Genomic DNA, 25,409 nt, shown 5'->3' with positions numbered 1-25,409 from the left:
ATATAATTCAAAAGCCAGAGGAGTAGCTATATTAATCAATAAAAATGTACCAATCAAAATAGTAGAGGAAATAATAGATCCAGCAGGGAGATATGTAATGATAAAGTGTCAGATATATTCAGAATTTTGGAATTTACTCAATGTTTACTCACCCAATGAAGAAGACCAAAAATTTATGCAAGATATCTTTTTGAAGATAGCAGATATGCAAGGGAACATACGAATAGGAGGGGATTTTAACGTTAATTTGGACTCAAACATGGATAAAACTGGGAAAAAAAACTAACAGAAAGAACAAAGTAACCAAATTTATAATTAAATCGATGCAAGAAATACAACTTTTGGATATATGGAGGAAACAACACCCAAAGGAAAAGGAATATTCATCTTATTCAGGTAGACACAAAACATACTCAAGGATAGACCTATTCCTGTTATCAGCCCACATTCAAGGGAGAGTTAGGAAAATGGAATATAAAGGTAGACTATTATCGGATCACTCACCCCTGTTATTGGCAATAGAGCTAGAGGACATCCCACCAAGAATGTATAGATGGAGATTAAACTCCATGCTACTTAAAATACCGGATTTTAGAGAATTCATTGAACGACAAATTAAAATGTGCTTTGAAATAAATACAGAATCAGTGAAAGATAAGTTTATACTATGGGATGCAATGAAAGCATTCATCAGAGGGCAAATAATAAGTTATGTAACTAAGATGAAGAAGGACTACAATCAGGAAACAGAACAGTTGGAAAGGGAAATAACAAATACAGAAAAAGAATTAGCAATAAAGGAAGATACAACTAAAAGAAGAGAATAGGCAGACAAAAAAAATAAAATATGAAACACTACAAACATAAGGTGGAGAAGAACATAATGAAGACAAAACATATTATGAGCTAGGAGAAAAAACGCACAGAATTCTAGCGTGGCAGCTTAAGACAGAACAAACTAAAAGAATGGTATTGGCATTAAGGAAAAAGGACAAACAAATTACATATAATCCAACGGAGATCAATGAAAACTTCAGGGAATTCTACAACAACTATATCAAACTGAAAACGAAGGGAAAGATGACAAAATAGATGAATTTCTAACTAAAATTGAACTACCGAAATTACAAACAGAGGAGCAAAATAAATTAATAAAACCATTTGAAATAGAAGAATTATAGGAGATATTAAAAAAAAAACTACCGAACAATAAAACACCAGGAGAGGATGGATTTCCAATAGAATTCTATAAAACATTTAAAGACTTATTAATTCCTCCCCTCCTAGAAGTAACCAACCAGATTGATAAAACAAAACATACCAGATTCATGCAAAACAGCAATAATTACAGTAATACCAAAGACAGGGAAAGATCCACTAGTACCAGCGTCATATAGACCAATATCTCTACTTAACACAGATTATAAGATAATAGCTAAACTATTAGCAAACAGATTGGTCGACTATGTACCAAAAATAGTAAATCTAGACCAAACTGGATTTATTTAAAAAAGACGAACAACGGACAATATCTGTAAATTTATTAACTTAATTCATGCAGTAGAAGGAAATAAAACTCTAGCAGTAGCGGTTGCTTTAGACGCAGAGAAGGCCTTTGACAGAGTAGAATGGAATTATTTATTCAAAGTACTACAAAAATTCTGCACCGTATAAGGGGCCATTGGCGAAAGTGACAGTAAATGGATATATATCAAAACAATTTAACTTAAGTAAATCAATAAGGCAGGGATGTCCACTATCTCCTTCACTGTTCGTGTTAGCTATAGAACCACTAGCAGAACTGATAAGAACAGAAAATAAAATAAGAGGGATAAAAATAAAAGAGAAGGAATATAAAATCAGTCTATTTGCAGATGATGTTATAATATATTTAACAGAACCAGAAATATCAATAAAAGAATTACATAGGAAATTGAAGGAATATGGAGAAGTATCGGGGTACAAGATCAACGCAAATAAAAGTGAAGCAATGCCAATGAGTAATGCGGATTTCACAAAGTTTAAGAAAGAATCACCATTTAGATGGCAAACACAAGTAATGCGATACCTCGGTATACAACTAAATAAAAACCTTGGCCATCTGTATAAACTAAATTATCATCCATTAATGAAAAAAATACAAGACAACTTAGAGCATTGGAAAGACTTACCACTAACACTGATAGGAAGGATAAACTGTATTAAAATGAACATTTTCCCAAGGATACAGTACCTATTTCAGTCATTACCAAATCACCTAACAGAAATTCTTCAAGGAGCTAAAGAAAATAATAAGGAAATTCTTATGGAAAGGGGGGAAACCAAGGATAGCACTAGATAAATTAACAGAATGGTACAAACAAGGAGGCTTACAACTACCAAACTTTACACAATTAAGATACCTATCAGATTTTTATCAAACAAGGGAAAAACCAGATTGGACCAGATTAGAAGTAGATAAAATAGGGGAGAAGATACCTGAACATATACTATATAAATGGGATGAAAAATTGGTGCAATGTAGGAATTCACTGGTATTGCATCATCTGCTCAACATTTGGAAGAAGATTCACGTAGAAAGGAATAAAACAAATTACCAACTACCAAAACTAATATTGATACAAAATCAACTAATCCCTTTCACAATAGATAACCTTTCCTTCAGAGAATGGGAGAGAAAAGGGATCAAAAGAATAGAAAATTGTTTTTCAGGAAATAAATTATTATCCTTTGAACAAATGAAGGATAAATATAATATAACTCACCATACAATGTTTGCATACCACCAACTGAAAACCTACTTGAAGGACAAATTGGGAAACAGTCTGAGGTTACCAGAAGGCAGCAATTTTGAATATGTGATTACAGACACAATGATAATTTTAAAATTTGTAACAAACATATACATCAAACTACAAGAAAAGGAGAACGAGGAAACAAACGGTAAACCTAAACAAAAATGGGAACAAGATCTAAACATAAAGATAAAGAATGAAACATGGGAAAAACTATGCTCCGGAACTATGAGAAATACAATAAACACGAGGTTACGCATGATACAATATAACTGGATACACAGGCTATACATCACATCTCAAAAGTTAAATAAATGGGACCTGACAGTATCAGACAGATGTTTTCGCTGTAAAAAAGAAACGGGAATTCATGTAATTTGGACGTGAGAAAGTGCAAAATTTTTGGGAAGATTTAAACCAGATATTAAATAAAATCACAAAAAGCAATATACCAAAAAACCCAGAGATCTTCCTCCTAAGTAATATAAGAAATAAAGAATTTGGACTCGATTTGGATGGAGCACAAAAAAGATTTGTTATGATAGCCCTAGCTGTAGCAAAAAAATGTATTATGTCAACCTGGAAATTAGAAGACAACTTGAGAATACAACAATGGTACATAGAAATGAATAAATGTATTTCATTAGAAAAAATAACATAATTTAAGAAATAACATCTCAATTTTTGAAGAAATATGGGAGCCATACATGAAATACAATATAGAAATCCTACCATGGACTTCCACCACCTAAAATGACAGAAGGAGAAGACAACGAAAAGAACTGACTCAGTAAAATTACTTGTTTATTTCGGGTTTAATGTATTTTATAGATTGAACTTCAAATAAATGGGAAAGGGGGTGAGGGAAGGAGGGAAGGGAGAGAAAATGACACTATATATTCAAGAGAAAAAATGTCTGTATGTATCTTGGTCAATATGGTTTATTGTGTGAAAAATAATTTTTTTTTAAAATGAAGCCCAACATCCCATAGGCCTTCTTATCTATCCCATCAACCTGTGCCGTGACCTTGAGGGATGTATGGATTTGAACCCCAAGATCCCTCTGTTCATCCACACTTAAGTAACCAATGATTAACCCTGTCTTCAGCCTTCTGGTTTGTCCATCACCTCACACTTACCCGGATTGAAATCCATCTGTCACTCTTCTGCCCAATTCTGCATTGTCTTCGACAACCTTCAGGTCCATTCACAGCTCCTCCAACCTTCCGCAAACCCTTCCGCCTCTTCATCCCAGTCATTTATAAACATCACAAAGATCTGGGGACCCAGAACAGATCCCTGCGGCCTCTCCTGTAGTCACCAACCTTCAGGCAGTTACTTTTCGTCCACCACTACTCTCTGCTTTCTACCTACCAGCCAATTTTTTTCATCCACAGTCAAGGGTCCACTAATCCCGTGCCTCATGACTTTCTGGATTTGTCTCTCATGGGGGACCTTGTCAAATGCCTTGCTACAATCATGTCAACCACATCTACCACTCTCCCCCTCATCAATTTCTTTTGCTACCTCCTCAAAAACTTCATTCTGACTTGTGAGGTACGACCTTCCCTTCACAAAGCCATACAGCCTAACCTTGATTAGACTGGACTTCTCCAAATGCTCTTAGATCCATTAGTTTACCCATCACTGACATAAAACTTGCCATCTATAATTCCCAGGATTCTCCCCATTACCCTTTTTAAAAACCAGAGAACTACATTTGCCATCCTTCAATCCTCTGGCCCTCCCCTGTGGCCAAAGAGGATTCAAAGCTACTGCCCCAGCTATCTCTCCTCACTTCCCTGGGGAATTCATGTCCAGCCCCGGGGATTTATCAATCATGAGGTTTTTAAGAAGATCCAACTCTTCTGCTTCCTCAATCTCCACATTGCTCAGCACTGTTCAATTTTGGCCTCTTCTTGATCAAAGTACTTTTGTGAATATTGGTGCAAAATATTGTTACGAGCCCAGAGGACCCCAAAACCCAGCAGCAATAGAAATTCACCAAGACAAATGGTTACTTAAACAAATGTTGCTTTGAATTATCTTTAATCATGAAAACAGAATCAAACTTTAACTTATTACTATTAACTTAACCCCCTTCTAATTCTCAGCACACATGTATGTAGTGTGTACATGTTTAGGAAAGTTCTTTGATTCACAGTCTAAACATTCACTTGTCCAAGTTCACCGGTATCAGGCAACTCTTATACTGTTCACAGAATTCAACATTAATGAATTTCCACCAGGCTCTCATTTTTACTGGTAAATGGATTCTGAGAGATATTTGTTGCTCATTGGATACACAAAAACTGATTTCCTCCAATCATCACTTCAGTGTCTTGCCGAAGAAACTCGCCGCATCAGAGTTTTCCAAATGATCACCTCTTCTTCCAGGTCACCACAAAGTTCCTCTTATTTCAGGAGAAATACTCTAGCCGGCCCTTTCCTCTTGTAAGGACCACAAGGGTTTTCAACAGGCTGAACTCAGAGCTCACAACCCATCTTCAAAATGGGGTTTCAACAAGTTGCCAGCTTGCCATGTCGCAGCCTCCAAACGCTACTGCAGAACTGACCCCCGCCCCTCTTTCTCTCTCTCTCTCCCCTTGTAAAAAAACAAACCTCCTCCCAAGGCTCCAAACCCCATTCTTGAAAGATCTTTATCAGCACTTGAGCTGGATTTTCCATTTGCACTGCTATTGAAATTCTTTCCAAAGCAGTTCCATTGTCTTTGCAAAAATCACTGGGGCCTGAATGTCCAGCTTCAGCAAAGCTCTTGCATTTGTCTGTGTTTCTGCTGGAGACCAGCCCCCAACCACCTCACCCTGCTGGAATACTCTTCAGTTTCTTTCTCCTCTCTGTGTTCACTGAGCTTCCACTTCTAGACAGCTGCACTGTTCACCTCAAGGTGAGAAACAGGAGCAGGAGTCAGCCATCCTGCCCCTCAAGCCTGCTCTGTCAGTCAATAAGATCATGGCTGATTTGGCTGTGGACTTGGCTCCACTTACCCACACGCTCCCCTACAACCCATAATTCCCCAAATTGTTAAAAATCTGCCCATACATATATTAAATACTTTCAACAGCTTCCACTGCTGAATTTGGTAAGAATTCCATGGATTCACCTTCTGCGAGAAGCCAATTTCTGGTTCCACCCAGATGGCGAGACACCAACATGCTGGAGAAACTCGGCAGGTCATTGATCCTTGGAGGAAGTAAAGAGGAACCAAAGTTTTTACCTCCTGCGGATGCTGCGGGACCTGCTGAGTTTCTCCAGGAAGTTTGTATTTTGCACTCGACCCTGGATCTGCAGATGTTCTTGTTTAACTCCAGGCAGATGGCATCAATATCGATCACCAATTTTCGGTAACAGCCCCATCCTCCACCTCCCTACCCCGTCACTCTCTCCCTCTGACTTCCTTCCTTCAGCACCCTCCCCCCATTCCTTTCCCCTATCAGGGAGCATCTTTTCCAGCCTCTGACCCGTCCCCCATCACCTTTCGGCTCCTATGTGTATCCATTTGCTGATCTGTGCCCCACCCCCACCTTATTTGCATGTTTTCCTGATTTTTGGTGTAATTAAGAACGTAAACAGCTGATCACTTTCCATGGACACGACGGGACCTGCTGGGTTCCTCCGGTACTTCTATACATTGTCCTCATTATCACTGCCTTAAATCTACTCCCCTGTATCTTGAGGCTCTGTCCCCAGTTCTGGTGCCAGTTGCCAGTGGAAACTACCTCCCTGCTTCTATCTTATCTATTCCTTGTGTGGAAAAGTTTTTCCAGAACAACACCTTCCAGCACAAGGCCATCAGGCAGTGATCAGCACGGAACGTCCTGCAGATACTGAGAGATGAGGACTCGATGGATCTGGTGGGATGGTTTCCTGAGCCAACCGTCCAGGTCATCTGGTGGAATGTCTCATCGCCAGGGCTAACAAACAAGCACCAGGACTTGGCCTGACTGGTGGTGAGATCATGTCCCAGTGAAATCCTTCTTGTACAACTGGGACATGATTTTGCGCACGTTGTCCTTGGGACGGCTGTGGTGGAGGGGAGACAGTCGCCCACCTCTTTGCTGAAGGCACATTCACAAAGAATGTGTGGAGAAGGATGCAAGGATCCTTGTCACGGTTCATCCCCAGCAGCAGCGTGATGGACGACTCTCTGCTCTATGGACTGTTCCCAGGGACACTCTGAGTCCGACATCCAGAACTGTTGTAAGACCAGCTACACGGTGAGGGTGCCCTTTGGTCATCCTGAAACCTGTTGGTCTTTCAGCACACGGAGATGCTGGTGAGGAGAACATTGCCAACTAGCTCATTCCAGACTACAGGTGTACGTACTGAGAGACACACTGATGTTTGGTGTAGCCAACGTGAGGGAGCTGCGGGGAAGTCTTGAATCCTCCCATTACTGAGACTGAGGGGAAGCCCCTGAAAACAATAGAGGGTGTGAGTAATGAAAGGTGCCCCAGTGGTGGTAATGGGGATGGAGAGAAGGATGTGTAATGTACAGTGATGAGAATGTATCAATATGATTGACACTAAGAATGTAAAAGGTCTGGAACTATTTTCTTATATTGTAAATGATTTAATGTGAATAATCCTCATCGTTTGAAACTCAAAAACTAATCTTCAAAAATAAGTATGAAAAAAATTCACAAAAAAAAATCACTGGAAAACCTTGGAACAACAATCATCAAACATAAGAAGCTTGGTTCTTACCCACAAGAGAAATTTGATGGTGTGAGGAAGGAATAGTTCCAAAAGAAAAGCGTTAGAATTTGTATCGTGTGGAAATATTATATGAATGGGCACTGAGATTCTTCAAATTTAATAGAAGAGTCAAAAGTGACACTTATAATATTTTGTAAGTTTGGTTTTCAAAAACCATTGGACTGCTGAAGGATGAGAGGGGTCCTTCCATCTAAAAAGAATTGTTCTCCTAGCCATCAGCATCATCTGAAGAGCAGAAGCCCAACAATGACCTATGTCTGCTCTGAAAATTCCAGAAAGAGCCATGAAGGGATTTGGTTGTAAATAAATTACGAGAATTACTGAAAGAGGGACTGAAGGTATCTTTCCAAAACTGGTCAGGAGCAAAACAATGCACCCTTTTTACTACCTTCAATTGACTAAGGGAGTGTCAAGCACATATTGATGAGGTATTGGCCAGTTTAAGAATCTTTTCCCACATCTCTGCAGGAAAAGACTGTTGGAACTCCTGGTCCCATGCCCTTTGAAATTTATCAGTCAAGACTGGTCAGAAAGTATTATTATCGGGATGGTCACAATGATTGGATGTATTCGATTAAAATGAACATTCCACCTACATTTTTGTATTTATTTCAAGCCTTACCAAACCCTTCTTTAACACATTAGATTTGGTTATCTCTTCGTATATATGGCGGAAAAACAAACATGTTTAAATAAAGCTTTCTTCAGAAAACTATGAGGAATGGTGGATTATCACTTCCAATTTTATTGGGTGGTTTATATACTTTTAATATAAAAATTTGATAAATGAGGGAGCCGCCCTTCTTGGGCAGAAATGGTTTGTTAGGAAGTCATCTGTTGGCAATTTTAAGTTCTGTTTTACCCTTTTCCTTTTCTAAACTGATACATAATCTGATAATGAGAATATGGGCTCAATTTAGGAAATCTTTGGTTGTAATAGCTTTTCTCTGACTAGTCCTATTATAGGTAACCATCTTTTTCCACCCTCTGTTTTAGGTGCAGGTTTTAAGGAATGGAACTAATTAGGCATTCAAAGTTAAAAAGATGTATTTATTCAAGATAACTTTGCCTCTTTTGAACAACTGTTAGTGAAATTTAATCTTTCTAACAGACATTTCTGTAGATATTTACAGGTTAGGCATTTTCTAAGCTACACAATTTCCCTTGAATTCTAGATATTTTTAAAATTTACAGTTTGTTCATGGTGGATTAATATCATGTACAGTACAACTATGATTATCTGAAATGGTCGGGACCAGGCCCATTTCGGATAAATGTTTTTATTTCGGAGAACTGGTAATTTTTTAAAAAACAGCCCAGTAGCAACAGCAAACCACTTGAAACAGTGTTTAAACAGCAACAAACAACAAAGGAAGGCTTTTTGAGCATTAAAATTATGTTTAATTCTCACCAAAAAAAATGCTATCCACCGCTGATCACTGACACCTCCCCACCAAGGCTCCACTTGTGCCGGGAGCCCAAGGTCAGCTGCTGCTGCCAGTGAGAGCCCATCGTCCTTGCTCAGTTTGGCTCTGAAAATTTTTGGATAAGAGGATTTTGGAAAATCCAATTTTGGATAATCAGAGTTGTACTGTATTTATAATGATTTATTGGATTTAAGATCACCCACAATGGCTGGAATTAAGAATGATTGGAAGTGTGATGTCAATATCACATTTTCAGACAAGGACTGCCACTCCACTCTATTAGTTGGATTAATGACTCTTCATTTTGTGCAAGGCATTCAATTTAAGCTGGTACATAGAAGACATATGTCCAAACTTAAATGATCCAATTTCTATGCAGATGTTGATACAGTGCAACCTGTTAATTCAATTTAGGAAGATTTTTAAAATTAAAATAGATTCATGCCCTTTGATTGCCTTGTTTGGATTTTCTCAATAACTAAATATATTTTTGTTGGCATCTCAAGAGAAAGTTTTAGCTTTTAGCACATTGATAGCCAAACGGGCAGTTTTAATGAAGTGGAAAGATGAACTTTCACTGACTCATGTACAGTGGCTTCACGATGTAATGTAATGTCAGAGAAAATTAGGTCTAATATTACTGATAGAAAATTTCATTTCATAAAACACTATCACGATTGGCAGTTTGAGGTCATTTGGATGTTACTTGATCCACTTTTGTACCTGTTTCTTTTCTCAAATAACCTTGAGTGGAGGGAAGGGGTTAGATTAGAACTCATTTTAGGATTGTTTCCTTTTTTTGATTAACTGATAATATATGCTTTAATTATGATTGTCCTGGAGTATATCATTTAGTTAGATATTTGAAGAAGACCGCAGAGCCCACCTCACTGACAAAAGAGGAAAAACCCAACACCCAACCCCAACCAACCAATTTTCCCTTGCAACCACTGCAACCGTGTCTGCCTGTCCCGCATCGGACTTGTCAGCCACAAACGAGCCTGCAGTTGACGTGGACATTACCCCTCCATAAATCTTCATCCGCGAACCCAAGCCAAAGAAAGAAAGAAGAAAGATATGCCGAGTTGTGGCGAATGTATACTATCGGGTTACAATATACGCGCTGGACCCTTAACAGGGAGGACCTTTGATTGTTAGTGACAACAGATGCAGAAGGAACGTGATAGATCAATTTAATCCAAGAAATAAAACCAGGGCCAAAATGAAATTTCTCTAAAACCTCAAACTGAAAAGATCATTCTACCCTGTCAAATGCCTTCTCAGCATCCAATGAGATTACACATTTTGGAATCTTAGCTGAGGGAGAATACATTATGTTTATTAATCTGTGAATATTTGAATATGAATAATGATTTTTAATGTACCTGGTCTGATCATTAGAAATAATACGGGGAAGAACATGATCCAGCTATAATTTTAGAAAAAGAATTTAAATCAATGTTTTTTTTTTCTCTTTGGCTTGGCTTCGCGGACGAAGATTTATGGAGGGGGTAAAAAGTCCACGTCAGCTGCAGGCTCGTTTGTGGCTGACAAGTCCGATGCGGGACAGGCAGACACGATTGCAGCGGTTGCAAGGGAAAATTAGTTGGTTGGGGTTGGGTGTTGGGTTTTTCCTCCTTTGCCTTTTATCAGTGAGGTGGGCTCTGCGGTCTTCTTCAAAGGAGGTTGCTGCCCGCCAAACTGTGAGGCGCCAAGATGCACGGTTTGAGGCGTTATCAGCCCACTGGCGGTGGTCAATGTGGCAGGCACCAAGAGATTTCTTTAGGCAGTCCTTGTACCTTTTCTTTGGTGCACCTCTGTCACGGTGGCCAGTGGAGAGCTCGCCATATAACACGATCTTGGGAAGGCGATGGTCCTCCATTCTGGAGACGTGACCCATCCAGCGCAGCTGGATCTTCAGCAGCGTGGACTCGATGCTGTCGACCTCTGCCATCTCGAGTACTTCGACGTTAGGGGTGTAAGCGCTCCAATGGATGTTGAGGATGGAGCGGAGACAACGCTGGTGGAAGCGTTCTAGGAGCTGTAGGTGGTGCCGGTAGATGACCCATGATTCGGAGCCGAACAGGAGTGTGGGTATGACAACGGCTCTGTATACGCTTATCTTTGTGAGGTTTTTCAGTTGGTTGTTTTTCCAGACTCTTTTGTGTAGTCTTCCAAAGGCGATATTTGCCTTGGCGAGTCTGTTGTCTATCTCATTGTCGATCCTTGCATCTGATGAAATGGTGCAGCCGAGATAGGTAAACTGGTTGACCGTTTTGAGTTTTGTGTGCCCGATGGAGATGTGGGGGGGCTGGTAGTCATGGTGGGGAGCTGGCTGATGGAGGACCTCAGTTTTCTTCAGGCTGACTTCCAGGCCAAACATTTTGGCAGTTTCCGCAAAGCAGGACGTCAAGCGCTGAAGAGCTGGCTCTGAATGGGCAACTAAAGCGGCATCATCTGCAAAGAGTAGTTCATGGACAAGTTTCTCTTGTGTCTTGGTGTGAGCTTGCAGGCGCCTCAGATTGAAGAGACTGCCATCCATGCGGTACCGGATGTAAACAGCGTCTTCATTGTTGGGGTCTTTCATGGCTTGGTTCAGCATCATGCTGAAGAAGATTGAAAAGAGGGTTTAATAATGATATTAATCTATAAGAAACAAATCAGTAGAGTCTTTATTCGTTTTAAGAATTTTTTAAAATTGAAGCATTGTTAAAAGTCTGAGGGAAGGTTCCCAAAGAGGTGGAGTCCTTAAATACTTTACATAACCAAATGGGCTAGTAGATTAGAAAATGATTTGGAAAAACTCATCTCCATGCCCATCTGGACCAGGTGCTAAAGAGAAGTGATAGCTTTAAAAACATCCTCAGAGATAGGTTTCTCTAAAGATGAGACAGTTTAGGAATGTTCAATCGACCCACAAAATCATCCATTGAACTTGAATTATCTGGAAAAATCAGATTTGTATAAATTAGAATAAAACTCATGGAATGTCTTATTTATTTCATCATGATCAATAGTCAGGTTCCCATCTCACAAATCTTCATAATGCATCTTTTAACTATAGCATCTTTCAACTGACTAGCCAATAGCTTACCAGATTCCTCCCCATGTATGTAAAACTGGCTTTTGGATTTAAGAAGTTGGGTTTTCAAACAGGTAAGTTAAAAGGAAATCATGTTGTATTTGGAGTTCCACTTTCTCTTTATAAAGGTCAGAATTAGGAGCTACCCAAAGAAATGGATAGATTAAATCAGTGGTTCTCAACCCACTTTAAGTAATCCCTGTGCTGTCAGCGCTCTGTGATTAGTAAGGGATTACTTAAGGTGGGAAAGGAAGGTTGAGAATCACTGCTCTAGACCAAATTTGACTGAAATATTTTGCTTGAGAAATTTGTCATTGGCCCATTTCCTTTGGAGTGCACATAATGAGTCAGTTAGATACAATTAAAACAGTGATTCTCAACCTTTCCTTCCCACCCACATCCCACCTTAAGCAATCCCTTACTAATCACAGAGCACTGGTGACATAGGGATTACTTAAAGTGGTATGTGAGTGGAAAGAAAAGCCCTTGCACGAAGCTATGTTTATTGGCCTCTGATGGATGACCAGATTGAACAACTAACATGGTCATGTAGCAAATGTGCCTCGGCTTTGAAATTCCCTGTCAAGACGAATTTACATTCCTGACCACAACCAAATAGGCTATGGAATCGTCTCCATGTAAACTATGCAGGACCAATTAATGGCCAGTACTATCTAATCATAGTGGATGCATACTCCAAATGGCTGGAGATCAAAGTAACCCAACCAACTGCATCTGCTACAATTATGGAACTCAAGTCCATGTTCAATCGTTTTGGTGCTCTTGCACCATTAGTTTCGGACAATGGGACACAATTCACGGCGGCCAAATTTGATTTATTCTGCAAACAATATGGCATCACTTATATTTGCTCACCTCCGTACCATCTGCAGTCCAATGATCAGGTGGATACATTCAAACAGGCTCTAAACAGAGCCAAGGGGAAGGTCCAACAGAGGAGATCTTGCAGACATTCTTGTTAAATTACAGGATCACTCCAAACCCACAAAGTCCTGGTGACACTTTGCCTGCGGAAAACAACATCTTCAGTAGGAAAATTAGAGCATAATTTGACGTTATTTTCCCACAAGTCAGAACCTGGACACAAGAGATTTGTATATGGAAAGACAGTTTAACCGCCAGCATGGATGAAAACAAAGAATGTTTCAGGATGGACAACATGTGCTGGTGCGAGACTACAGGGTGAAGTCTGGTGAGTGGCAGCTGGGAAGAATCCTGAGGAAGATCAAGGAGGTTCTCTATCATGTGCAGGTTGGACTGGACAGATGAACTAGACATGCCAACCAGTTGCGACCAACCGAACGTAATCTCGCTGAGACATCGGAGCAACTCAACTTGGATGCTCTGTTGGAAACTTTTAAACCGCAGAAACCAGTGACCAACCCAAGAACAACCATCAAAGGAAAACAAGATTTTACCTGCTGCACCACAGGAACCTGTACAAACTTCACAAAGAGTTCGCAAACCAGTAAAGCCCTTCCAAGTGGACCCAAGTCTCTACTCGTATGAGTAACAACTCAGAGGGAGAGGCGCTAGGGAGTCCTAATCAGAGTGACCCACAGTCACCAGGAGTGTGAGTGCCATGGGAACCATCCATTAACTAAAGGACTCACGAGATTGCCTTGTGACTTGAAGTCACAAGCTTGTGTAAATTTTATCAGTAGTTTATACCATTTTGTGTAAATAGTCTTGTCTTGAGAATCAAAGTAAAGAGCACGGTGTTCTGGAAAACCTGTGTTACTCTGGGTAACCAAGGATGGGAGTTCGGTTCCTCATTTAACATTTCTGGCCACGGTTACAACAATGGCCCAAACCCCTTGTTTCAGAAAACATTCATTCACCTTGAGTTTCCAAATGACAGTTTAGGAAACACCCATTCCCATTTGTGGTTCTAACCACCCCCAGGTTCTGCTCCCTGAATGGCCAAGCACCATAACCCAACCTGCCCCCAGCCCCCTCCATCATCAGAATAGAGAGAAGAGGGAGAAGCTATCAGTTGCCTTACAGTTAATAGTTCAACACAGGATAGATGGACCAAATGACCTGTTTCTGTGCTGTTCTGTGGTTCAACAGCAGAAAGACCATTCAAATAATTCTAACTGATGCCCAAGAACAGTCCTCACTATTCAACAGACAACACAACGGATGTTCAAGGTCCAGGTCATTTATTTGGCATGTGCCATTCAGATGCAGGACAGTTACAGGGGCCATTAAGATCAGATAAACGGGGACAGGACAATGGAAACGGTCCAACCCTGGTTAGAATGTCAGGAGTGTGGGGTCAGATCAGCAACAGAATCCGGCTCACTTATGGACCCGCTGGTGATTCAACAGGCCAGTTGACCGGGTGAAGCTCTTGCCGCAGCTGAAGCAGGTGAAGGGCTTTTCCCCGGTGTGGACCCGCTGGTGTGTCAGCAGGTTGTACATCAAGGTGAAGCCCTTCCCACACTCGTGACAGGTAAAAGGTCTCTCCCCGGTGTGGACCCGCTGGTGCTTTTGCAGATTGGAAGCCTGAGTGAAGCTCTTGCCGCACTCAGGGCAGGTGTAAGGCCTCTCCCCAGTGTGGACTAGCTGGTGCTTTTGCAGGTTAGAGGAGTGGGTGAAGCCCTTGCCGCACTCAGCACAAGCGAAAGGCCTCTCACCCGTGTGGACCCGCTGGTGCTTTCTCAGGTTGGAAGTCAGAGTGAAGCTCTTGCCACACTCAGGGCAGGTGAAGGGCCTCTCCCCGGTATGGACCCACCGGTGTATCTCAAGGTTGGACCTGTTTGTGAAGCCTTTCTCACACTCAGGGCAGGTGAATGGCTTTTCGGCAGTGTGACCCCGCTGGTGGGCCAGAAGGTCAGCAGTCTTGATGAAACCCTTGCTGCACTCAGGGCAGGTGAAAGGCCTGTCGTCGGTGTGAACCCACAAGTGCTTCTCAAGCTGGGACAAAATGGCAAACGCTTTCTTGCACTCGGGGCAGATGAACGGCTTTACTCCAGTGTGGGCCCGCTGGTGGGTCAGCAGATGGGAGGTCTGGGTGAAGCTCTTGCCGCATTCGGAGCAGATGAAGGGCCTCTCCCTGGTGTGGACCCGCTGGTGGGTCAGCAGGTTGGAAAACTGGGTGAAGTCCTTACCACACTTGAGGCAGGTGAAGGGCCTCTCCCCGGTGTGGATCAGCTGGTGTCTCAGCAAGTGGAATGAATTGGTGAAGCCCTTCCCGCATTCGAGGCAGGTGAAGGGCCTCTCCCCAGTGTGGACCAGCTGGTGCCTCCGCAGGCTGGAGGTCTGGGTGAAGCCCTTGCCGAACTCGGAGCACATAAAGGGTCTCTCTCCATTATGCATCCTCTGGTGTAAAATTAAGAATAAAATGTTTTGTTTCAGGTTAGATTGTTGTGTCCAAGTCTCCGACCAGCACAAAAATTCAAAACTTATGACTTAACATTTAACAATGTAATGCACTGAATTCACCAAAGTGGAAACACTGTTTGAAGTTCTGTCATTAACTTAAGATGGGTCATCTCAAAGGCCAAGTTGTGACCCAGACATTCTAAAACCCCCTTTTATTTGTTTTCTAAAACCCCTCCTGCATCAGGCCCTCCCCTATCTTTGTCCCCTCTCCATTTCTGATTTAAACGCTGCCCCTGATTGATCACATTTGCAGACCCAAGGCCAGGTTTCACTTATCCGTTGATCATTTTCACCTCTACATTTCCGCCATCTCTGGTCCACTTCACTCTGTCAGGCCGCTCACGCTGTTCAGCCAACACGTGGATGAGCAGAAACTTTCCACACGTGAATCTGGTGCAGATGCTGCCGTTGTTTTTTGACCCAGAACAACCTCAACTTCCATTGTCTGGGACACAGCAGAGTTTTTGTTTAATCTACATCTTCATCACTGCAGTGTCAAGTCTCATCTCCGTACCGTCACCTGGCTGAGTTCATTGGCTGATGGAAACCTCATCTCTGCCTCTCTTTAACTGGACCCTGGTTAATGCGGCCGTGGACTCAGCACCATTTACTCGCCCTTTCCCCACAACCCCTAGAACAGAGATCACAGAAATCTACAGTACTGTACAGGCCCTCAGTTAACCTAATAATCAACTCTAACTAGCATGACAGATTATGTTATATTTTATATTGTATAGAGATATGTTTTAAAGGAGATAAATAGTGGTAAATTGTGGCAGGTATTTTTTAGTGTAGGAAACATACAAACACTTCAAAACAGATCTCATTTAAAAAACTGAAGCTTAGCTTAAGCCAGACAGTACAGTTCCAGGTGCCTTTGTAAAAACTTTGAAGAATGCCTATAAGGACTTAACAAGTAGGTGTTAATTGGACATGCTGTGGAGAAATGGATTATTGTTTTGGAAAGCAACAGATGTACAAACTCGGAAGATTAGATCTGGAGCTACAGTCTTTCTGAGTACAGTTGGCTGTTCTAAGAGGGTCATGTAGTTTTCTCTGAGTGAGAGAGAGAGAAAATTCAGTTCTACAGTTCAGCAGCTGGGACTGGAACACGAGAACATGACAAACTGGCAAGCTTGTGGAAAAGCCCCATTTTGAAGACGGGTTGTGAGTTCTTAGTTCAGCCTGGTCAAAGCTCTTATGGTCCATACAAGAGATGGCTGGCTGTATAATATTTCATTTGAAATAAAGGGAAACAATAAAAGGAACTCTGTGGTGACCTGAAAGGAAAGGTTATCATCTGGAAAACTCTGATGGGACAAGTTTCTTCGGCAAGGCACTGAAGTGGCTGATCAGAAGGAATCAGTTGTGGGTGTCCACCAAACAACAAATCACTCTCTGAAGAACCTTCAAGAACCTTTCTGAGCAATAACCATTTACCTTTCAAGCACCAAAGCCTGGTGAAATTCATAAATGTTAAATTCTGTGCACAGTATGCCTGCAACCAGCGAACTTGAAGGAGTGAGAAGTGAGATTGGCCTGTTTCCGCTCCGTAAATTATTATATGATTATATATGCACTTAGAATTAAAAGGGGGTTAAGTTAATTGTACTGTTAAAGTTTGATTCTGTTTTCATTTTAAAGATAATTAAAAGCAACTTTTGTTTAAGTAACCATTTGTCTTGGTGAATTTCTATTGCTGCTGGGTTTTGGGGTCCTCTCGGCGCATAACACTAGAATCTCCCACCAGCAGAACCCTCCATTTTTCTCAGCTCCATGCACCAATCAAATAATCTTTTAAAAGATCCTACTGTACCTGCCTCCGGCAGAGCATTCCTTGCACCCACCACTTTCTGTGTGAAAAACTTGCCTCTTACTTCTCCACCCTCTGTCCCTTAAAACTAGGCCCACTCGTGTTAGCCATTTCAGTCCAAGGAATAAAGCCTCTGACCATCCACACAATCAATGTCTCTCATCATCTTGTGCATGTCTATTAGGTCACCCTTCATCCTCCTTAATTCTCCTATTATTCAAAAATCAACCTGTGTCTTCAAATCATTTAATGAGGCAGCCTCCACTCTTCACAGGGTAGAGAATTCCAGATCTACCCCTCTCTGGGAGAAGCACTGCCTCCTGCTCTGCTTAAATCTAATTCTCAGAATCGTGAGGCTCTTCCCCCAAGTTGGAGTCTCACCTGCCAGTGGAAATAATCTCCCCTCTGGTCCTCCATTCATCAGTTTATCTGTTTCTGAAAGATCAGACCCCCACATCCTTCTCAACTCCAATGCGTAGTGTTCCAGGCAACTCAACCTCATGAAATAGCCCCCTTTTCCAGAATCAACCTGGTGAACTTCCTCTGCCCCACTGCCAAAGGCAGAGATTTTCCAAGCCAGCCTTCCCAAACCAGAGTCCACGATGAGGAGAGGGGCATTTTGTTTTGTTGATCAATCATGTGACTGACTGCACTTTACCACACTTTTACACCCTGGAAGTATTCTTTCTCCCTCATTGATCTGAATCCTTGAAAAACTGCTGGTTTTAACTTATTACAACTTGAAATTGAACATTTGGTCAAGGTCCTGAGCTACTCCTTTATAATCCTTAAGATTTTCTTTTAAACATTCAGCACGACATCAAGCCATTTGGCCTACATGCCTGTCACACCTAATGGACCTACAACCCCCAGTGCTTGATGACCCAGTGAATTTCTCCAGCACGTTTGTGTCTCGCCATCTGGGTGGAACCATAGCTTTTTTGCAAAGTGTTGAATCTGTCCAATTAAGCAGAGGAGGTTGCCTTGGTCAAAGTATTTTCCAAATGTATGGGTAGATTTTTAATGGATTTGGGAATTATGGGTTGTAGAGAATGGGTGGGTAAGTGGAGTTGTGTTCACGGCCGGCTCAGCCACGATCTTATTGACTGACAGGCCAACTCCTGCTCTTGTTTCTTTCCTTGTGGTGAACAGTGCAGCTGTCAAGAAGTGGAAGCTCAGTGAACACAGAGGAGAAAGACACTGAAGAGTATTCCAGTAGGGTGAGGTGGTTGGGGGCTGGTATGGAGCAGAAACACAGACAGGAGGGGAGATACCAGGATGCTCCCAGTGTGGCCCCAGCTGGTCTAAATGGCCTTGTCTTTGTATCTGCATTGAGTGTATTACAGAGATACAAGGGGATGAGACTCAGTTTTCAAACACAGCTGGTTTATTTGGTACAGATCCAGGACATGAAATTGAATTCCTGTAATTGGGTGGCACAGTTAGTGAAACTATATCACCAATGACCCAGGATCGAATCCAGTCCTGTCTGTAAGGAGTCTCCACAATCCACCCGTGATTGGTACGTTAATTGGGCAGCAATGGGGTTTATGGGCTGGAGCAACTTCAATCGCGCTGTATTGTTAATGTTTAAAAATATATAATTGGAGTCACTAACATTGAGGGAGAGCATCCATTCCACCTCCAATGAAAAGCAGTGGATTGATATTTAAATACTCCAATCTTTGAAAATTTTCTGTGTGGACCCGCAGGTGTTTCACCAGGTGGTTTGACTGGGTGAAGCCCTTCCCGTTACTGGAGCAGATGACCCCGCAGCAGAGATCTGATGGGGTGGAGTTGGGGCTATCCCTGTTGGGCCTATCCAGGACCCTCCGCCCATGCCCTCCCCCTTGCCCAATGTGGGACCCTGTCTGTCCCCTGTCCCCCTCACCCCCTTGCTCTGTGTGGGACCCTGTCTGCCCCCTGTTCCCCCTCCCCCTGTGTGTGACCCTGTCTGCCCTCTGTTCCCCGCACCTTGCCCTGTGTGGGACCCTGTCCCCCTACCTCCCCTTGCCCTGTTTGGAGGAACGAGGCCCCGACCGGACCTTGGTGCCGCTCGCCCCCTTCCCAAGGCCGCACTCACTCCCCGGCAGCACCGGCTCCAACCACGACCGGGCCCGCGTCCTGGCGACAGACCACTCGAGGCTCCCCTCCCGCTTAGCCCGGGGCAAGACTCACCTCCATCCCCGGGGTCCAGGCCGCGGCCTCCTCCTCCGTGAACCGGCCGGTTGCTATGGGAACGGCGCTCGGGGACTCTCCCAGGGCTTGTGACGTCAGCTCGCAAACGCCAGAGGCAGGGAAGGCATCACGTGTCGGGGAGGGGCGGCCACCGACCGGGGTTCGGGGCGGTGAAGCTGTGCTCAGAGCGGGGAGGGCGAGGTCCAGCCCCGGTGAGGGTGGAGGGTCGGGAGATCCGGCCTTGTCGAGGGGAGGGGGAAAGGGGAAGGGAAGGGAAGGGAGGTGGTCCGGGCCCGTCGAGGGGATGTTCCGGTCCCGTCGAGGGGTGGAGGGAGCGGGGTCCGGGCCCAATGAGGGGAGCAGATTGAGAACGGGGTTCCCCATCATCCTGGTCTAATGTTGCCGATCCAACATTAAGCATTAATGCATCGTTGTTTTTCCAACATTAATTGGTCCGATCACCCAGCTAGAGGGAAGGATGTGGAAGACCCGGGTCCCGCTGAAGGAAGGTCATCATGAGGGGCGTCACCAGGAGTTTGCCTGGAACGGAGCCTTTCAGTAGGCTTTTTCAGGTGCATTCTCCACTAAGAATGCGCCTGAAGAAGCAGAAGCATCCCGTTAAATTGCAGTTCGGGTGGCAGCGCAGCGCTGGCCACCTGAAAGGACAGCTGGGCTGGAATGCTCCTGTCCCTTGGGCTGTCAATTCGGAATGGATGGCTGTCACCTGGGACAGCCAGCGCGGGGACGTCCTCCACGGGACTTCCCCACACTGATCCCACTGCCCCACTCACAAATACAGTCCTCACACTTTGGGGCGGCTGGCCGGACTGTCAGTGCGGGGACGTCTCTACACTGATCTCGCTGCCCCACTCTCTCCCCACTCACGGGGCTGGAGTGGCCGGCAGAGGAGGAGATCGAGCACCAGTGAGGGAGGAGGCAGGAGCGGCAGGCAGGTGAGTACGGGGGCTGGAGCGGCCGGTGGGGGAAAAGAAGGTGCTGGAGTCGGGTATCGGCATTGTTTCGTCCTACTCCCCACTCCCGAAATCAGCCATTACAGTGTGGGGACTGATTTCGTGAGTGGGGAGAGAGCAGGGCAGCGGGATCAGTGAGGGGACGTCCCCGCGCTGACATTCCACCCGACAGTGTGGGCACTGGCCAGTTAACTGTCATCCGAATGCCTGTTTAGGCCACTGTGCTGCGGAGGAGGGTTACCAAACTCGCCTTGCAGGCACCTCCTGCACCTTCACGTGGCCTTCCCACAGCCGCATTTTGCCAAAATATGCGGCTTTACAAGCGGGTCAATTGGCCACCTGAAAGTGCCTAGTGATGGCTTTGTCTTCCTTGGAATGAAGGAGCCTGAGGTGGACATGTCTGTGAGAGGTTCGGTCAGGGTGGGCAGTGAAGAAGTTTCCCCAATAACAGTCACGTTCAATTCAAGTCCCTCAGTTCGGGGTGAGGAGGAAGAGGTTTGAGGGGAACTGAGGATTTCGGATCCACCCAGAGGGGGGTTACTATCTGGAACGAACCGCCTGGGAATGTTGTGGAGGCAGGTCCCCTCACATTTACTGCCCTGTCTGAATGAACCATCGAATTAGCGAGAACGCAGCGAACCGCTATCAAATCACTGGAAATCCGAGGGTGGCCTTTGGAGACCACAGGAGGCCAAAAGAAAGGTTGTTGGAGAAGGCAGAAGCAGGGCAGATGGAATGGGGAATTAAGCCTTTTTACACTCGCTCTCTTGCAAATGTAGGATCACTGGAGAAGAACATGCTGCCGCTCCAGAACATGCTGCAGGGTTGCTGTACTCTGGTCATTACAGAAACGTGGCTCCATGAGCCCATCCTTTTTCGAAAATTTTATTTTTCATTTGATCAATACAAGGATAGTATTTACCCACACAATGAAAAACAACGATGCAAAAATAATATTTTCTCCCCCTCCCTCCCCAAAAAAGTAAGAAAAATAGAAAAAAAAGAAAGACTGTCCCAATAAAATACTAACCTCTTGATTAGTAAAATTTCAGATTTACATAATGATCGTGAACCTTAAATTAACTAAGGTGAGTTGGAGCGGGAATGGTGGAAGTTTTAGATGAAGCAATAAGATCCATATAAGGATTCCAAATCTTATCAAATTATTTTACAGGTACACAATCCTTTATCCGGATATCTAAAATCCGGCAAGTGGGGAGAGACTGGTAGCACGAGTCGGGCGAGGGGGTGGGGGGGAGACGGCAGTGCGACTGGAAGGCGGATACGGTAGCACAATTCGGGTGAACTTAAATCTGGCTTTCCGAAATTCGGAACACATTGTCCCCCAAGGGTTCTGGATAAAGGATAGTGTACCTGTAGTTCATTCTGTAAATTAAGTTATTTTCTCTAATGGTCTACAATTTAATAATTTGATTTACCATTTATTCAATCCCACATTGTTGTCTAATTTCCACATTACAACAATACATTTCTTTGCTATTCCTACACTTAAAATCATCTTCTGATAAATATCTAACTTCAAATCAAAAATATCTCATAATAAAAATATTTTGGAATCTTTCAAAACTTGCATCTTCATAACTTATCCCAATAAAATACATCTTCCCAAAATTTCCAACTTTTTCATATTGCCAAACTGCATGGGGAAAAATTCCTTCGTTTTTACATCTAAAACATTGTTCAGAACAAGTTGAATTAATTCCATGTAATTTACGTGGAATATAATATAAATGATGTTAAAAATTAAATTGTATTATTTGATATCTAACATTAATTGTATTAGTTGTACTTTCATAACATAATATTGACTATACTTCTTTAATTTGTATATTTAGATCACTTTCCCATCTCACTTTAGATTTAAATAAATCCTTTTTCTGCATAGTCTCTTGCAATTTTATATACATTGTGGTGGTGCACATCCTCATGGCGAACCGGCCCCGCTTGTATCGCCACGTGGCAGGGCAGCCATGGGGAAATGGCATAGTCAAAGGTTTCTCTCTGACTCCAGCATCCCTTCCAGCCTGCCTGGGCAGCGATTATGATGTCACAATGCACCAGGTGACTGAGCTCATGCTGCCCTTAAAGGGGTGTGCTGAATTTGAATAAAAACTGTAGTTAATGACCCTCAACTTGGAGTCTGTGTTTCTTCCACTGCTCACACCGCCACAACATATTAGTAATAAATCTTTTGATAAATGCATCCGTTATTAAATATTCAAATTGACTTTGTTCAGGTAATCTAAAATTCATCCCTAATTTTCTTTTTAAATATGATTTAAGCTGATAATAAGAGAAAATGGTATTATTTGGTATATTATACTTATTTTTCAATTGGTCAAAAGTCAATAAAACAGATTTCAAAAGACAATCCTTTATCCTTTGTATTCCACCATTGTACCAAATGTCAAAATAAACATAAGAGGAATTAAGGGATTTTGCTTTAATAATATTCTAGCCAACTGATCATTTTTCATTCCTCTTTCGACATGGATTCCATTCCATACTTTATGTTTCAAAATTGGTGCATCTATTTGCCCTCTCAACAATCCTTCATGCCATTTAAATAAAATATGCTCAAAATGAGCTTCTCCTATTTAAATCATTTCAATTTGTACCCACACTGTCTTTTCATCAGTTTGGTAACAAGAGGACAAAAATCTAAGTTGAGCTGCTTTATCGTAATTTTTGAAATTAAGCATTCATAATTCCCCACTGGTCATATTTCCATGGTAATTTTTCCATTGCCATCCTTGGCATTTTGTCTCACCAAATAAATCTTACACTTTTATTTAAATCTTGAAAAACACTTGGTACAAAAATTGGTAATGATTGAAATCGGTATTATAGGAAAAATATTCATCTTCACATATTTTATCCTTACAATTAAAGAAATTGACAAATCCTTCCATCTTATTAAATCTTCTTTAATTTTCTTTGATAGAGGTATATACTTTAAATAGATTATTTAAATTCATGTCAATATTAATTCCTAGATATTTAACCACCTCCTTCTGCCATTAAATGTCATTTTCTTGAGTGTAATGTCTCAATCATTGGTATCACTTCACTTTTATCAATATTTACTTTATAAACTGACATTAACCCATACCTATACTTTTTTAATGAACTTTCAGGATTTGTAAGATATATACACCATCTCCAAAAAGGTGAATTTTATGCTCTTTTTTTAAAAATCTTAAAGCTCTCAATCTAATTATCTTTTCTAATCACCTCTGCAGCCAATGCAAATAAAAAAGGAGATAGTGAACAACCTTGTCTAGATGATCTTTCTGATAAAAAAGAATTTGATATTTGCCTATTTATAATTTCTCTAGCCTTTTGGCAATTAAATAATGTGCTTATCCAGTTTATAAAATTTATTGGAATTCCAAAAATGTTCAATATTTTTTTAAAAAGTCCCATTCTAATCTATCAAATGCTTTTTCTGCACCTAAAGCCAAAGCTACTGATGGTTATTTTTCTTTTCTGTGCCATATTTTAGAAACTTAAAAATCTAACAATATTATCAGCTAATCTTCTGTTCTTAATAAAACCTGTTTAGTTCATATTAATTAATTTAAGTAAACATTTGGCTAATCTATTTTATAAATTTTATAATCTGTTGTGGTGGCACACCACTAGGCAGGCGAACCAGCCCCACTTGTAATCCATGCGGTGGGGCAGCCGGCCAAAATGGCGCTGTTGGAGGTTTCCCCTTCATCTCAGCACAGGGCTCAGAAGCCCACACTGGGGGACCACGTGATGCCAGGGTGACGTCAGCGCGGTTCTCAGCCAGGTCTGGGCTGGGAGTATAAGTCCAGCCCAGCAGCCTGCAATAAATCAGTTCTGCTCACTGAGCTCAATCCATCTGGTTGTGTGGTTTTTTTTCAGTTGCGATGTAGCTGCTGCTACACTGTATTCAATAATGAAATTGGCCTATATGAAGATCGAAGCAACGGATCCTTCCATTTTTTAGGAATAACTGTTATTAATGCAGTTTTTAATGATTCAGGTAAATCACAAAGATCTTCCATTTGATCTAACAATCCCATAAATATAGAAATCAATAACTCTGTAAATTCTTTATAAAACTCAAGAGAGAAACCATCTTCACCTGGAGCCTTAATATTTGGTAAAGACATCAATATGTAATATATTTCTGAAACTGTAAAAGGATTTGTTAACTCATTCTTCTATATTATGGCAAAATAATTTGTGACAAATATTCACCTATTTTATATCCATCCTTCAAAGATTCTGATTGGTATAATTTAATAAAAACATCATTAATGTTCTATGATTTATAAGTAAGATAACCCAAATATTTTTAGCTAATATTGATCTTGATACTTGTTCAGTCTTCAATTGCCATGCTAAAACATTATGTACTCTATCTCCCAACTCATAATATTTTTGTTAGGTTCGCTTTATATATCTCTCCACTCTATATGTTTGTATTGTATTAAATTTCAATTTTTAAAAATCCAATACTCTTTATTTCTCATCATTGACTTGATTTTATAATTCTTTTTCCATCTTTATTGTGTCATTTTCCAAATGGTTAATTTCAGACATATATTCTTTTTTAATCTTAGCCGTATAACTAATTATTTTTCATAGAATCCCAAACCACAAAAAGTTATGTTACAGAATGTTAATGTCTAAAAACAATGTTTTATAAATTCACAAAAATCTTGCCTTTCTAACAATGCAGCATTAAACCTCCATCTATAACTTATATTTTGCTCTTCCTCCAATAAAACTGACATAACCAAAGGTGAATGATCAGACAATATCGTTGCTTGATATTCAATATTTTGAACTCTTGCTTCCAGTTGAGAGGAGATTAAAAACATTTCTCTACATGAATATGTCTTATGTCTAAAGGAATAAAATTAATAATCTCTAATCCCAGGGTACATTTTCCTCCAACTGTCAAGAAGTTTCATTTCTTTCATAAAATTGTTC

At 41.7% G+C, this 25,409-nt stretch overlaps 2 protein-coding genes across 2 annotated transcripts in view; one reads left to right on the top strand and one right to left on the bottom strand.

Moving 5' to 3' along the window:
• Positions 1-25,409, top strand: part of LOC138761533 (zinc finger protein 229-like) — a 78,786-nt gene that overhangs the window by 23,940 nt on the left and 29,437 nt on the right. The gene's annotated exons all lie outside the window — the stretch shown is intronic.
• Positions 14,214-25,409, bottom strand: part of LOC138762429 (zinc finger protein 420-like) — a 95,480-nt gene continuing 84,284 nt past the window's right edge. Inside the window, exon 3 of the mRNA XM_069936185.1 lies at positions 14,214-15,392. Within this exon, the coding sequence (XP_069792286.1) occupies positions 14,370-15,392 (1,023 nt within the window). The 3' untranslated portion in view covers positions 14,214-14,369. The remainder of the gene's footprint in view (positions 15,393-25,409) is intronic.

The sequence above is a fragment of the Narcine bancroftii genome, chromosome 4, assembly GCF_036971445.1.
Source record: "Narcine bancroftii isolate sNarBan1 chromosome 4, sNarBan1.hap1, whole genome shotgun sequence".
Taxonomy (NCBI): Eukaryota; Metazoa; Chordata; class Chondrichthyes; order Torpediniformes; family Narcinidae; genus Narcine; species Narcine bancroftii.
The sequence above is the reverse complement of the archived record's forward strand: the minus strand, read 5'-3'. Positions and strand labels throughout refer to the sequence as shown.